This window comes from Amblyomma americanum, chromosome 4 (assembly GCF_052857255.1).
Source record: "Amblyomma americanum isolate KBUSLIRL-KWMA chromosome 4, ASM5285725v1, whole genome shotgun sequence".
NCBI lineage: Eukaryota > Metazoa > Arthropoda > Arachnida > Ixodida > Ixodidae > Amblyomma > Amblyomma americanum.
Window position 1 is genome coordinate 113846287 of NC_135500.1, and position 14409 is coordinate 113860695.

General features: G+C 47.1%; 1 protein-coding gene across 2 annotated transcripts in view; it reads left to right on the forward strand.

Moving 5' to 3' along the window:
• Positions 1-14409, forward strand: part of LOC144128232 (uncharacterized) — a 29683-nt gene that overhangs the window by 14911 nt on the left and 363 nt on the right. Inside the window, exons 8-14 of one of the 2 annotated variants that reach the window (XR_013313750.1) lie at positions 3108-3346; positions 4153-4304; positions 6534-6606; positions 6924-7032; positions 9176-9417; positions 12669-12767; positions 13788-13968. Coding sequence is in view for 1 of the 2 variants with exons in the window: in XM_077661471.1 (XP_077517597.1) it covers positions 3108-3346; positions 4153-4304; positions 6534-6606; positions 6924-7032; positions 9176-9417; positions 12669-12728 (875 nt within the window). In the remaining variant the exon portion in view is untranslated. The remainder of the gene's footprint in view (positions 1-3107; positions 3347-4152; positions 4305-6533; positions 6607-6923; positions 7033-9175; positions 9418-12668; positions 12768-13787; positions 13969-14409) is intronic. The other variant, XM_077661471.1, reaches the window with a different exon arrangement.

A 14409-nucleotide genomic window follows, 5' to 3' on the forward strand; every position in this document is an offset into this window, starting at 1 on the left:
CAAGGCAGGCGCGCACATGCACGCATCTTCAACTACACAAGCCCGTTCTCCTTCTCGCGCCTGGCGCACGACCCCATTCGCCGAGCGCGGAGACAGCCTTCGAGAATTTTCTGGGTCCTTCTCCGGACGCGAAGTCGCCGGCGCGAGAGCGAAGGGGAGAGGGTATCAGTTTAGTGTGTTCAAGGTCATGCCCTCTCTGTTGACGATGAGCAGAAACTACTCAGACATTCTAGAGAAATCGACGCCGCGCGTGGCTATGTTTACTTTGGCGCCGCGCCGGCGAGCTGAGGGGAAAGGGCAGCAGCACACGCAAAGTTACGCGCTCTCCGGGGATCCTTCCCCACTGTTCTTGTTTTATTTTACCACGCGCGGGCGCGATTACTTACGCGCATTCCGGTTTTTTCCGAATATGCGCCGAATTTTGTGACACATGGCTCTGGCAGGTGCTCCCGAGAGAGCAGTCTAGGAGGCAGGTGGGCCACCTAGGTCACGTGACTTTGTGGTGTCATTACAACATGCCCACCGCGGATATTGAGCAAACTGCCCACCTTGGCAGGTGGCAGTTAAATCAGTGATTGGTGGCTCGGGAGTAACCTGGGCCACATAAGGCCCATCGCTGGGAGCACCTTCCATCGCCTAAGCAATTGCGCATTGCTTAATTAACCGCTCCACCACTGCGCCAGGATGGGTATGTGGACTCCCAAAGATCTATGAACGTAAAATGCAGAATGACGTGCATATATTGGAGTTAAACCATTAAGCTGTCGTGCCGTATTCTTAAAGTCCCTGAAACACCTTCCGAGGAAAGCACATCAACTCGCTCAATCACTGCATTGTGCTGTCATGAAAACCTGATTCAAGTAATACACTTCTACACACAGCAGAGGACCCACAATCACGCGCAAAAGTTGGCAAGCCCTTCCCGGAGACTGTTTCATGCTCGCACCCTCCTCCGTAGCTCGCATCTACGTATACATGTTGAGAGGTGGCTACTGGATAGATTCTTTTTACTGACAAAACAAGACAAACCTCTCTGCGAAATGTGCGGCGATGTACTCACTGTAAACCACATTTTAATTTCATGCAGAAAACTAGAACAACCGAGAAAAAAATATTTTACAACACTCTACAATGAATACATCCCATTGCACCCCAAGTTGCTTTTAGGTGATCAAGCACTGGTTGACCTTTCAAGTATTTTTAAGTTTCTTAATGAAGTCAATGTTTTAAACAAACTCTAGGTATAAAAAGTGTAACATTTAACAAGAACCTAACCTTGTGATTGGCGCATCATAGCCATAGTTGCTTTTGCGCCATTAAAATCAATATAACTAACAGATTCTTTGACGTCAGGCAGCTACCAAGGCCACGTAGCTCCTGCGGGTCAGGAAGGAGGTGGAGGAGCGCTGACCTTCCAGTGTACAAACAGTGACGAGAGGAGAGGGAAAAGCGCAAAGATGCTGAAATTAAAATTTTGACTACAGATATCTCAGCTTCTGCAAAGTGCATTAGAAAATTTCTTGTTGGACAGTATTCGTCAAGAGGCGTGCTTTAACATCCCAGCCTTACTGCAACTTTATTAGAGCCCCTTTTAGAGCCCCTTTAAGACCGATTCTGATTGTCCCCTCCAATTTCCTTCTTTGTAATGATGCAGTAGACATAAGTATGCAAGCATCACCCCATAGTATTTCCCTATGGCTGTTCAAGAAATAATAATTTAATGTCTTCTGGGGATGCTGCTTCGGTTTTAACAGCAGCAGATGTCAAAACGGGTTTATTGGTCGCGTGAGGCAAAGAAAAAACTACAGTATAATCTGATGTGTAGCTTTTTTCACTACAGCGCCTTCTTCCAGAGCTGGAATGACGGCAAAGAGCATATCAGCAATTATTGTTTTTTTCATGCCTCGCATGACCAAAATCGGCCTGTGATGTCAAAGCCATCTGTTGGTTGTTTGAACCGAAACAGCATTCGTGTATCCTAATGTGTTATGCATTGTTACAAAAAAAACTATAAAAGCACAGGTTTGTTGGTGCTGTGTCCAGAGTAAAATGCATATAAAAAAACTTCAATGTCTGGAAATATGGATGCATTAAGAATGTGTTGAAATCTCGAACCCAAAATAGGAGCCGTAAGGGGGGCTGCAAATTATTTTCAACTACCTCATGTTCTTTAATGTGCACTGACGTTGCCCAGCACAATACAAGTCATTCTTCCTTCAAACTGCAAGTGATTGAAACAACTTTAAAGCTGCATTGCACCTTTCATCAAGAAAAAGAATGCTTTATTGCTTATGCTAACCGCACCCCTTATGTCACACCCCTAAAAAAGGTTGTTGAGTCATTTTTTTTCTTACGACAAGTTGAACTCGTGTGTTTTGTGGCAAGCTGTGTCCAGTTTACTGAGAGTAGGGCTCACAAAATGCAGTTTTTTTGTTCAGTGGACAAACGAGATGGGGTTAAGAGGTTCTGAAAAAAAAATTTTTAAGTGCCTGCTAGGGTGTTAAGGTATAAAAGTGACAGAAAGGACATCTTTCACCTCTATCAAAATATAGCCACTGAAGCTGGGGTTTGATCCTGAGCCACTGACAATCATTCGGAGATAACTGCATGAGGATTGCGATACTGAGACACCATTGGTTTGTACAAACATCCACACACTCGCTTTAAAGTGCTTGCTCTTAATGAGGTTGTGACATTCATTGCTGCCTGCCTGGCTTCATGTAGTTTTTAGAGGCGAATGAAGCAAAGCACTGCAATCTTTGAGTGTGGGTGCACGCTGAGCTGTTGATTCGAACCCAAGGAGATTCATAAGCAATGCTAGTGCTGTCCCCAGTTCACCATCCCAACACCGTAGACAAGCATGAGCATGTCTGTGTACAGCCTTTGCCAATAGTGGGGAGCCCTAAGCCTTAAAGTGTGGCTCTTGTACCATAAACTTTCGAGAAGTATCGCTATGCAATGCATAACGAGCCATGTACACAGTGGGGCCCAGAACCAAACTCCTTGGGCTGTGCCATGTAGTGAATGAATCTTATGGTTGATATGTCTTCAGTTTTAATGAAAACTTCTTTATCCTGGCTCATGCCTAAACAAAAATGCAAACCCAGGATCTGCACCCAGCACTCCAGTGGCCCAGCGGCGGGCGCATGTGGCCCTGGGTGCCTCCATGCCCAAGCGCAGCAACTCTGCTGAGAGGCTGCCGATGCGGCAGCACACCTTCGTCACCAAGACGGCGCTCAGGAGGGACGGCATCTGTGGCCCCTGCGGCAAGTGCCTTGGCTTCTACAAGACAGTCTTCAAGTGCAGCTGCTGCCAGTCTGTCTGTCACCCACAGTGCAGGGACCAGGTGGGTGACTGGTGCTGCACTAGGACAGCCATTTCACAGAAGCGTGCATCGACCAGGTCTTCGATCGGCTTGTCTAAATTTTTACAAATTTCAGTCTCTCTACTCTTTTTCTGCCTCTATCCCCCCTTAATTGTTCCTATTGTCTCCTTGCAGTGTGGCTCATTATTTGACCATGCTGGAGAAGTAGAATGCTCAGTTGAGTTTAGGGCCATTAAATATGCAGGTGCGTTCAGGTGCAGGTGAAATCTAAAGCGCGTGCACTCAGTTCTACTCATTCATGCTGCTTAAAGGAGGCGGTGAAAATTGAAGCATTTGTGAAAATTGTGTAATTGAAGCATTTGTGGCAACGTTAACAGACCTGTCATGCAGACCTAGCTTATTCATCTTCACATTTATTGTTTCATGCCTGTTTTCCTCTTTTTCATGTGCATGTCTGGCAGTTCTAATAGCTGCTGTACTTCAAGTCCTGGAGTGCAATGATCTGACTGCTCCCATATATGTGCCAGGTTTTGAAAATACATCTGAGCATTCACTTGAACCTCTCCCTTACAGATGCATATGTGTGCATTCATTTTCATACTTGTGCTGTACCATTCTTTACCCTGAGATTTCTTCTGGCTCTTCAGTAATAGCTATGTGTTGAACTGCACAAGCAGATTCTGAGTACTGTACTTCACTGTTCATTCGCTGTGTTCTAGCACTAGTGGACGTTCTCAAACTGCATTCTGTGAAATGCTTGGAGGAAGACTTGTTCAGTTCCCTCAGGTTGTACCCAAATCTGTATGCTGCCAACCCATTGGTACCAGGTGCCACTGCCCTGCATTGCACCATGTGACACTCCAAAGCACAAGCTTATCTCGGACTGTGCGCCACCTACTCCGCCCATGGTGCCTGCTCTGGTGGTCCACTGCATCCAAGAGGTGGAGCGCAGGGGCCTGGATGCCGTGGGCATCTACCGGTGGGTGTTTCCACGTGGTCTTCTTGCTGTTGTATGTTTTGCAGCGATGGCCGTTTTCATCTGAAGGCTATAATTGGATAGAACTTGAGAACGAGTGGCAAAAGCCCCTCAGAGGAAGCCCTTCGACCAATAACGCAACCCTACTGCGAAGACTACACTTTCACTTGCCTTGCACCTCCTAACCACCCGAGACTCCACATCCAGCAGGTGCGAGGCGGTTGACTGGAACATCTCAACAATAGGTCGATAGTATAGAAACAGCAGTACGAAAACAGTATGCTACTTCCATTCGATCCTGCACTTAATATGTGCCAACGGTGGCTCACTGGTTATGGCGCTCGGCAGCTATCCCGAAGGATGCGGGTTCGATCTCGGCCACGGTCATCGAATTTCAATTGAGGCGAAATTCTAGAGGCCCGTGTACTGTGCGATGTCAGTGCATGTTAAAGAACTCCAGGGGGTCGAAATTTCCGGAGCCCTTCACTACGGCGTCCCTCATAGCCTGAGTCGCTTTGGTACGTTAAACCACCATAAACCTAAACCGGAACTCCGATGGCAACTTCATGCAGTCATTACATGTTCGCAATAAAAATCTATTCTCTGGCTTTTTCTAGCAATGCTGATGTTTGTCTAGAAGCAAAAACAATTTATGGCTGGGAAAATTGAATTTAAAGTTCTTCTCGCCAGTCACTTCAAACTGTCGATGTCCACACCGAGAAGGACTGGTCGCCATTCATTTTAAAATAGTGGCTATGTAGCGTGTGGGGTTGAATGGAGGGTGTATACATACGTTTTCCCCGCTTAATCGCGGGAGACTGTTCAAATCGCTGGACCCCACCCCATGACTGTGAGCGCTGCCGAGTGCACGCCGACCACAGCGGGCCATGCTCTGTGGGAAACAAAGGAAAGACACTGGCTGACACAAAAAGGCAATTTTGTTGCTACATCAACGATAACGCCAGCTAGCAGCAAACTGCGCTAAGGAATCGAGGTCGTCTTAACCAGCACGGTTAAGAGCGAATGTTCTCCCACGCTAGGGCAGGGGAGAAACTGTGAGGCCGGACGGGACAAACTCGCAGGTCTCTCCTCGCTGGCGGAGAGCAGTGTGGCGTGCCGAAACGTCTGCACATGACCAGTTCCTGAGAGAGAGAGAGAGAGAGAGTGCTCCCCGCACGCACAGCAATCTCACAGTTCGTGGCACTGCGATGCAGGTGCTCTCCGTTGTTAGTTAACAACTAACTGCTCCTAGGTAACTAGGAGCAGGACACTGTGAAGATGCAAACCAAAGGGGACAGAACAGAGTGAGTCCCCTCAAGCATATCGTCTGAGATCTTTGCCCGAAAATTTGTTGGTGCACGCATTTTGCTTGCGAAATCTGCATATGTTGGCAACACCTGTATCTGTTTTTCTCTAGCTTATAATGGCTGTGTCTTCAGTGAGAATGGTCCCTTTGCAATTAGTAGTACGCTGCACCTTATCAAAACAGGCCAGTTTCTGTTTGTCCTCTGTGTCCCTGGTGAATGTCTTGCGTGTCTTCTCCCGTGTTCCTTGTCTGGCTTTCATTCTGACTTCCTCACGTCATCCCTTTAAACATACTCAGAGGTCAACAACACCCAGTTTTTGTTCCTAGGACATAAAAACTTATTGCTTGGCTTTTCCTGCCTGTTTATTGAGAAAACAGTTTATTGAGAAAGTTGCGCTTAGAAATGTTTTTTTAGCTACTGTCTTCAAACTCGAGGTGTTAAATTTGAAAACGTGGTAACCGCCGTCAGGCGTAGCCTAGTTGCAGATCTGTAAACAATAAAAAACTTGACAACATCAGTTTTCTTGTTAAAACAGCTGTAATTTTTTTGTAACAAATTTTTTTGCGTTTTCCAGCTTATGAAAACTGTTTTCAGTGAAAGTAGGCTCTTTGGAATTGGCTTTTGTCGGTATTTATGTCTTTATGACAGTATGTAATGTCCCGCATCAAGACATTTGAGGTATCATTAATGTCCTCAGTATCACTTTCATTCTTCAGTTTCTGTATGAGCTGACTGCAGGGCTTTGAAATGTTGCAGGGAGCGGCAAAGTCAGGAAGTTTCCTTAAATGTGGCGGCCACAGCTAGCACAGCACAGGGTTAATGGGAAATTAATGGGAGAGGCCTTCATCCTGCAGTGGAAGTAGTAGTCAGGCCGATGGCTATGTATGCTGACTACTGATCCTGACATCTTTCTTCTGATGTTCAGGGTGCCTGGCGCGGAGAGAGAAGTCCGCGAAATAAGGGAAAAGTTCCAGTCTGGCAGAGGGCTTCCGAACTTGGTGAGTTTAATGCTTGCTGCGTAGAAACGCTGCAGCGCGGTGAATGGCTCTGCCTTGTGGGGCACCAGGGGAAAAACCTGGCACATGTTGTCGTACTTGTCAGTCAGATCATCTCTGAGATTGTCTTTGGAAAATGTTTGAGTCAGTGGACCTTGCTTGAGACACTGCGTAGGATTGATTCTTGTGGCAAACTGAACAGTCTGAGCATTTTGTTCTCGATGCATGCACTGCAAACAAATTTGCTCAGTGCACAACGCAGCACTGTGCAGTGAGGGACTAAGGTTGCATTGACTGCTGCTGTTCTTTTATTTTTTCAGTCCAAGGCCGACATCTACGCAGTGTGCGGCACCCTCAAGGACTTCCTGCGCTCTCTGAGTGAGACGCTCATCACCAAGTCTCTGTGGCATACCTTTGCCGAGGCATCGCGTAAGAGGCACCTCCTTCACGTTGTCGAGTTCTGGTTTTGGATTTCTCGAATGAGCATCAGAATTCGTAATAGTCCGAATGAACTTTTTCTTCAGCTAAGTTTCTTTGAAAGCCATGCTACCTTCCTGCTTAAGTTTGGCCTCACTTAAGTGCTTATCAAGCATATCGCAAAGCAATGGCCTCCCCAAGAACTAATGGGGACTGGCAGCGTAACTGGTGGTTGGGTTTTATGGCTGCAGCAGTTGTGAAACTGTACATGCAAAATCTGAGTCTTGCATGGATAGCCTTCTTGGCTTGGCAATATGTTCATCTGTATGCAGCCCATGTCATCAACCATCGTGGCAATTTTATGCAGGCGTGAATTGTTTGTGGTACCAAGAAACTTTGGTCGAGTTTGAATGTTCGCGTTAGATATTGGAACTTCTGCAACTCCAAACGCTGCTGTGCTTCTTTTGACTGTACAAAACTGGAAACTGTCCCATGGTTTCATGCTTCAAAGATCAACAATGAGCGTAGGCACAGATTTTGATCACAGCAGATGCAAAGATCTCTACTAACATTGTACTTCCTCCTCGTTCGATTATTTTTTGTTTTCTTGAAACGCATATAGGTGCAAGTTTCTGAAAGATTGGGTGAAGGAGACAGCTGAACATTTTTTTTTTAATTTACTGTCTCAATATGCCCAATGTAAAGATAATGTAAACTTTAAACTCCCTCCTTTACGCGCAGCTGAAGGCTTGCGCACAGTGAAGCCCATGTAATGGACATTTACATTTCCAAAAATATACACGGGATAGTAAGGGCCCTTTCACACTTGTCAAAAAATCCGGCAAGTGCAGTGGATTCGGTCGCTTGAAAAAAGTAGGACCTTTTGTCATCTGTTGACGTCCAGACGAGGTGGAAACGCTGCGCCGCTGCTGTTTTTCACTTTTCCGCATACTTCTTGGCCACTACGTCGCCACTCACGGCGTACACAGGTATGGATAGTAAAAAGCAAAAAATGACGCTGTCTAGATACTGTAAGCATATACATGCTTACGTACGCTAAATGCAGGCACATTCCCACATTTACTTCAGCGTATGCAGACTCAATGATAAGTTCAGCCTAGTGGCGCCATCTGGTCGTCAGGACTGAAACAATTACTGTAAACAAAGCAATGCTCCTCTTAAGCTTAGAAGCTGCAGAATCGTCACTGTAAGTAAAAAATAAAGCAAATTTATCACTTATACGTTTTCTTGTAGGCGAAGTAGGGCTAAGCGAAAATAATAATAATTGGTTTTTAGGGGAAAGGAAATGGCGCAGTATCTGTCTCATATATCGTTGGACACTTGAACCACGCGGTAAGGGAAGGAATGAAGGAGGAATTGAAAGAACAAAGGAAGAAAGAGATGCTGTAGTGGAGGGCTCCGGAATAATTTCGACCACCTGGGGATCTTTAACGTGCACTAACATCTCATAGCACACGGGCGCCTTAGCGTTTTGCCTCCATAAAAACGCAGCCGCCGAGGTCGGGTTCGAACCCGGGAACTCCGGATCAGTAGCTGAGCGCCCTAACCACTGAGCCACCGCGGCAAGTCTAAGCGAAAAACTGGTGCCTGATTTATGGCCACTGAACACACACTGAAAAAGGCAGCACGAATGACGAATTCATTCTGAAGCGAGAGGTCCTGCTTCAATGGGCGCCACTGTGTCACTGCGGAATTTTTCCGGAAGCGGAAATTAGTCCAGGAGCAATCGGCCTCGTTGCGCCGCTTTCCGCCCCAGTCGGCGTCAAAGTGATTGAATCTGCTTCGCTCACCGGATTGTTGGACAAGTGTGAACGGGCCTTAAGTGGGACAGACGGAGCCCCCTGTGGTAGGGGTAATGTTAAGAGACAGCAAGATAGCAGATTGGGTGAGGGAGCAAATGCGACTGTAATGGGCACGTATAACGAGACAGGAAAAGACCATATAGTATTGCAAGAGGGCAATCCTATCAAAGGGTGGCAGAGAGTCAGGTGGGTGGGCAAATAAGATTAGGACATTGGTTGGGGATAAGGTGGGTGCAGCTGGCACAGGATTAGCTTAAATGGAGAGATACGGGAGAGGCCTTTGCCCTGCAGCAGTTGCAGCTGGGTTGGTGATGTTGGCGGTGGTTATGCAGAGCTGGAGGGCGAGGACCGGGTGTGGTCCACCTGGCAGGCGGTGAGCAAGCTTCCCCGGGCAAACCGGGACACCCTGGCGCTGCTGGTACTGCACCTGCAGACGGTGGCCGCCCACCCCGCGGCCAAGATGCCCATCCCCAACCTGGTGCGCATCTTCGCACCCACTGTGGTGGGCTTCTCTTCGGACAAGGCCACCACCCCAACGCCCGGCATGCTTGGGGATGTGGAGCACCAGAACCGGGTGAGGAGGGCAGCGCCACTGCCACTTTGTGCCTGGGGCTCTTGCTTGCTTTTGTTGGTTCGAGGCTTTCTTTCACGCGCAACTCCCTTCTGAATGATGGAGCCAAGAAGCAGGAATTTTCCTCCTTGCATGGGCGCTGCCGCCCACACACTGTTCAGCACCCCAAAAGACAGACAAGTAGAACTCCATACATATATGGCAACAGCTTACAAAAATAGAAGGGAAACAGTGCTGCTACGTATACACAGCTTGGACGAATGGTGAAAAACAGACGTATACCTTTACGATCAATCGGCAAATCAGAAAGGCACTGATTATCCCCTCCGAGTGCTGTGTCCAGACGTGTGGATGCGACCGATACCTAATTACATTCTCATATATGAGGTAAACTTCTGCATTGGAATCCAACACCCTAAGCATTTAGAATGTGCCTGTCAAGTCTATGGCTCCGATTGTCAAGTACTGAGACCTATGTGTGGAAAAAAAATTTAATGGTGGGCATCTGCACATTTAATAGAGGAAAACTTGACTTTATTCTCGCATGCTTCCTTTTCAGCTGGTTGTTTATGACTCAGAGATGTAACATGCGAATTGTGTAAATAAAATAATGTGCAAAAGCCCCTCCAATTTTTATTGTTGTAGAGAAATTAGGATTGCTGCTGTGCATTTTAAAGTTCTGCACCCACAAATGCGGAAATTCTACAACAGTTGGTTGGCGTACCTCTGAAGTGCCAAGAGCAAGTGTCAAAAAAGAGAGCATTCAATGTGCTCGCCTTTCAGACTGATTCTGCAAATAATAGCTTAGTCGCCCGCAAGAAAGCACGTCCAAATAAGTGCAGCTATCCGAGCAGTGGGAATATGGTGCGAGGCGGATTTCAGAAGTACTCTTCTTAGAGCTAACAAGTGATCCACCATAGCGGTGCTAGGTGTGTGTCGAAAGCTTGGAAATCAACCATGTCAGTTCTGGTTAAAGGTTATGGCTCGGTTTTTACTATACATAGCTTCCTGGTGGCAACTTGTAGGATATGGGGCAGCGAGGAAGCATTAAGCTGATGCTATTATGTCAAGAGATAGTCGCAGCCGTAACAATATAGAGATACATATAAATAGGAAAAGGCACTAGTGAAGTCGCAACCACAACCCCAAGAAATGCTCATATTTTTCTTTATGGATAGCGTGGCAGAAATTTAGGCACTGAAGTATGCTTTGTACCAGTATTTTGGCCACACCTGTATTTCGCTGCAACAGCCACTAGGAGCGGGCTTAATCCGCCTTTTTCACGACGCGACTGCGCATGCGCCCATCCCCTGGCGGCGGTGTCGCGAAACATATTGGGAGGGTCGCTCGCTCCACTCCAGACGGGTCGTGGAAGTGTAAACAAACCGGCTTCCTACGCGGGGTGCGTTGCTGCAGCCGTCGGGCGTTCAGCGCGACGCATTTGGCGATACCTACGAAATGTGTTGCATACGGCAGCAATGCCCAATATGTAAAGGGAAGTAAACTCGGATTTTTTCGCTTTCCGAGCGCTTCCCGGGACAGCCTTCGACGCGAAGCGTGGATAAAAGCAGTTCGCCGGCTCTAAGATCGTGCCGCCCTTGGGCACCGTCAAGCACGTCAAGACTGTGCGGGAATCACTTTGTGACAGGTACGGACGAGGTACTGTGTTTAAATGCGTGTGCAGTCGATCACGAAGTGTTTTATTCATGGGCAGGAAGGCCTCGAATGTCACCGCGGCACCCAGACTTCGTTCCGGTGCTTTTTGCTTTCTCAAGCAAGAAGGACAAATGGGCAAGTGCTGTGAGCCGCTTTCAACGCGCGATGGAGCGGGCAACGAAAAAGAAGCTACGAGAGCATTCACGCATGGTGTTAAAATTTTGTCATAATCTCCTATGGAAATTTCCTTGTTTATGCCACTACACCCTGGCCAATCCCCCCGTGTGGGTATGTGCCATGTATTAAGAGGCAGAAGAAGAAGAAGGTGCGTTATGCGTGTGTTCGAATCATATCCATGATGAAGAGCTCTGCGTGGTATCGCCGGAATGGATTAATGTGCGCCTCTCGCGCTCGTCTTTATGGACGCGCATGCTTGTTTAACCTATGCAGCGGTGTGTTGTGGGAAAATACAGTGAAATGCTAGCAGAGCTGCTTTGTTGCGAGTACGCTTGTGCTTTTATAGCTCGTGTAGCTATTCGGCAGCGCTTGAGCACAACGATTGCTTGTGGAAACTGTTGTCTCCAGTCGTTTTCCGTACTACGGCGTGCACGATGTAGTATCCACCTTTCATGAATGGCAGGCATATACAGCGGAAAACGCCAACCTCACTGATCGGGGATATTTCATTGAACATTATGTTCCGAATGTAGCCTTCATCTCTGAAGCGGCGGCCCTTGCTAGCTGGTGTTCGCATCGCATGCCGGATGATCGGAGATACTGAAGAATTTGCTCTTCGGTGGGCACTGGAGCCTGCCTCGGACTTCGCACCAAGCCTTCAGTCAACCCTAGAAATCCTCAAGGTACCAGGTGCTGCCCAGGACACGCCATCGTTGATAGATTCCAACAAAACATGCTCCGCAGCGGCACTCAGTCCGGCCGGGTTGGGCGCGCAGTACCCTACCAGTGAGCTTCCAGCGTTGTACACGAGGTGGCAGCACAGGAAAATGAAAAAGGCGGATTAATCCTACTGTCTGGCTTAGTAACGATATGACCCATAGGTTCCAGAATTGTTTTCCTGCTGTTGCTGTAAAAATTGTGCACAAATAGGCACATAAAAAGTAGTATGGTGATGCCTCTCGAATTCTGCACAGAACCAACCTTCTCTCAATTTTTGAAGGCTCTTCAAGGTGGTTAACTGTACATGGCATCAGTAAGCCCTGCTTTTAATGGAACCACGTTGATTTTTTTGCTTGCATTCAATTACAGTAGACAGTTGTGCACATTGTGCTTGGTGTTCAAATGAACGCAAACATAGTGACTCTGGCAAGATGTTGGGTTCAGCACACAAGACCAGCACTGCATCCCACAAACTGGGCACTTTCTGAATAGTTGCTGGATGGCTGAAGAATGAGCGCAGTGGCTGTGCTCATTCGTGCTCACTGCTGAAGATTTCGACAAATCTTCTTTGCTCACTGACATTGGGCGTTTATAGTGTCACAAATGATGATCATAAAGTGCGATTGACATTTTTTATTACTATTGCTGCTTGAGGGTGTATGTGGTTAATGTATTGACAAACTGGGCATTTGCATTTTCAGGTGATGGAAGCACTGTTGGCATTGCCAACAGAGTACTGGACCCGGCTGTTAAAAGCCTGACGTAGTGGATACTTTGCCACTACTAAACTGACACGCCTGGTAGGTTCTCTCTGTTTAAAAGTAGCACTGTGGGGATGCTGGGACAGTGGGAAGGAAATGCGAACAGCAAATGAATCTGTTTGGGCAGCTATGTTGGAGGGATTGGATTTTTCTCCCAAGTCAATTAGCCAAGATGTGGCTAAGCAGTGCATGGACTCGGGTGTCGGAATTTTGTTTACTTGTGTGCTTTGGCTTGTGGTGCTGGAGCACGATCACGACCTGCTGGCTGCAGGAAGCCCCACGGGCGGGCTTATGTTCACCAAGAGGATTGTAGACAGACTAGAAACAGTTGAGCTTGGCAGAAAGTGGTAGCTTGCATACTAGGGTTGTGCGACTATCGAAGTGAATAATGCGGTACTCGATTCAGGGTTCGAAGCAAACAGCCGTATTCGAAAATCGTAAATATTTTTGGAATATTTCAAACTTCGAGAATTAAAGAAACTAAGCTATTGAATAAAGATGTCGATGTCTTATGAGCGTGCAAACACTTCCGTGCAGTCGTACCGCTCTGGATTTCGGCACACATCTTGCACACGGCAAGACAGCTGCGTCTACAAACTCTCCCTTCAATGGCGGCACGGTTCGGCACATTGCTGACGAGCGCACGTGATGGAACAGAGCCCAGATGCGAAAGTGAACACGCTATGACGGGAACTGCGCTGCACCTGCCACACGAAAGGCCTGAAAGGCGAATATAGCAAAAAAAAAGATGTGAATGCAGAACAACTACCAACATGAGGAGAGCGCTCCATCGCATTGGCTTCCATAGTTGCCGTGTCGCTGGAAACCAACTTTGAAACAGGTGGCGCCTTTGTGTTTACAGTGTTTACAAGACAGTGTTACTGTCTTGCACTTAGGGTTATGCCTCCTCCATGCTTCTCTCCTACCTTTTCGCATGTTTAGACTGAAGTACTGGCGTCGTAAGGAGTTCCAATTAAACCTGCTCTCTGCAGGGATAGGTGCACAGTGTACTTTTGCACAGCAGCATATCTGCGACTTTTTTTTTCCGACTCGCCCTAGGTTTGTCTGGCAGTGGTACAACATGTGATCACGCATGCACGATGCAGTCATGTGACCATCTGTCATGCAAATGAGGACGGAGAAATTGCGGCATCAGATGCGGTTCATCTGAAATTTAGTCTGCGGAAAACCTCTCAGAAACTTTTCTATTCGAAATCGGCAGCAACTAAAGAAACGCACGGTAAGGGCTTGAGACTATGACGCTATGATGCCTGCTGCTCTTTCAGCATTGCCTAATGCAACTTTGAAAGCGTTTTTTATTCTTGTCCTGGGGAATTCTGCAAACCACATCTTTTGCTGTATGCTATTGAGCTCTAATGATCAGTTGTATCTTTTTATCTTAAGACTACATTTCGTGAGTCAAACCCTTCACTTGGATTAGAAAATATTTGCTTTTCTTTGAACTGAAAATTCGCTATTCGCACATGCCTGTTGCATACCATTTTCAGTTTCCACGTAGCATTGTTTCTATTATCGTACTGTGTACAGTGGGCAAGGCAAGTGTCTGTAGGAACATTTTATGGCTTCCTTTTGTAGCGTCGGCAGTCATTTTATGGGTCTCAATGTCGCAGAGGCTCTACAGGAACCTTGCAAGTGTACTGTTTAATATTTTTAAAGTAGG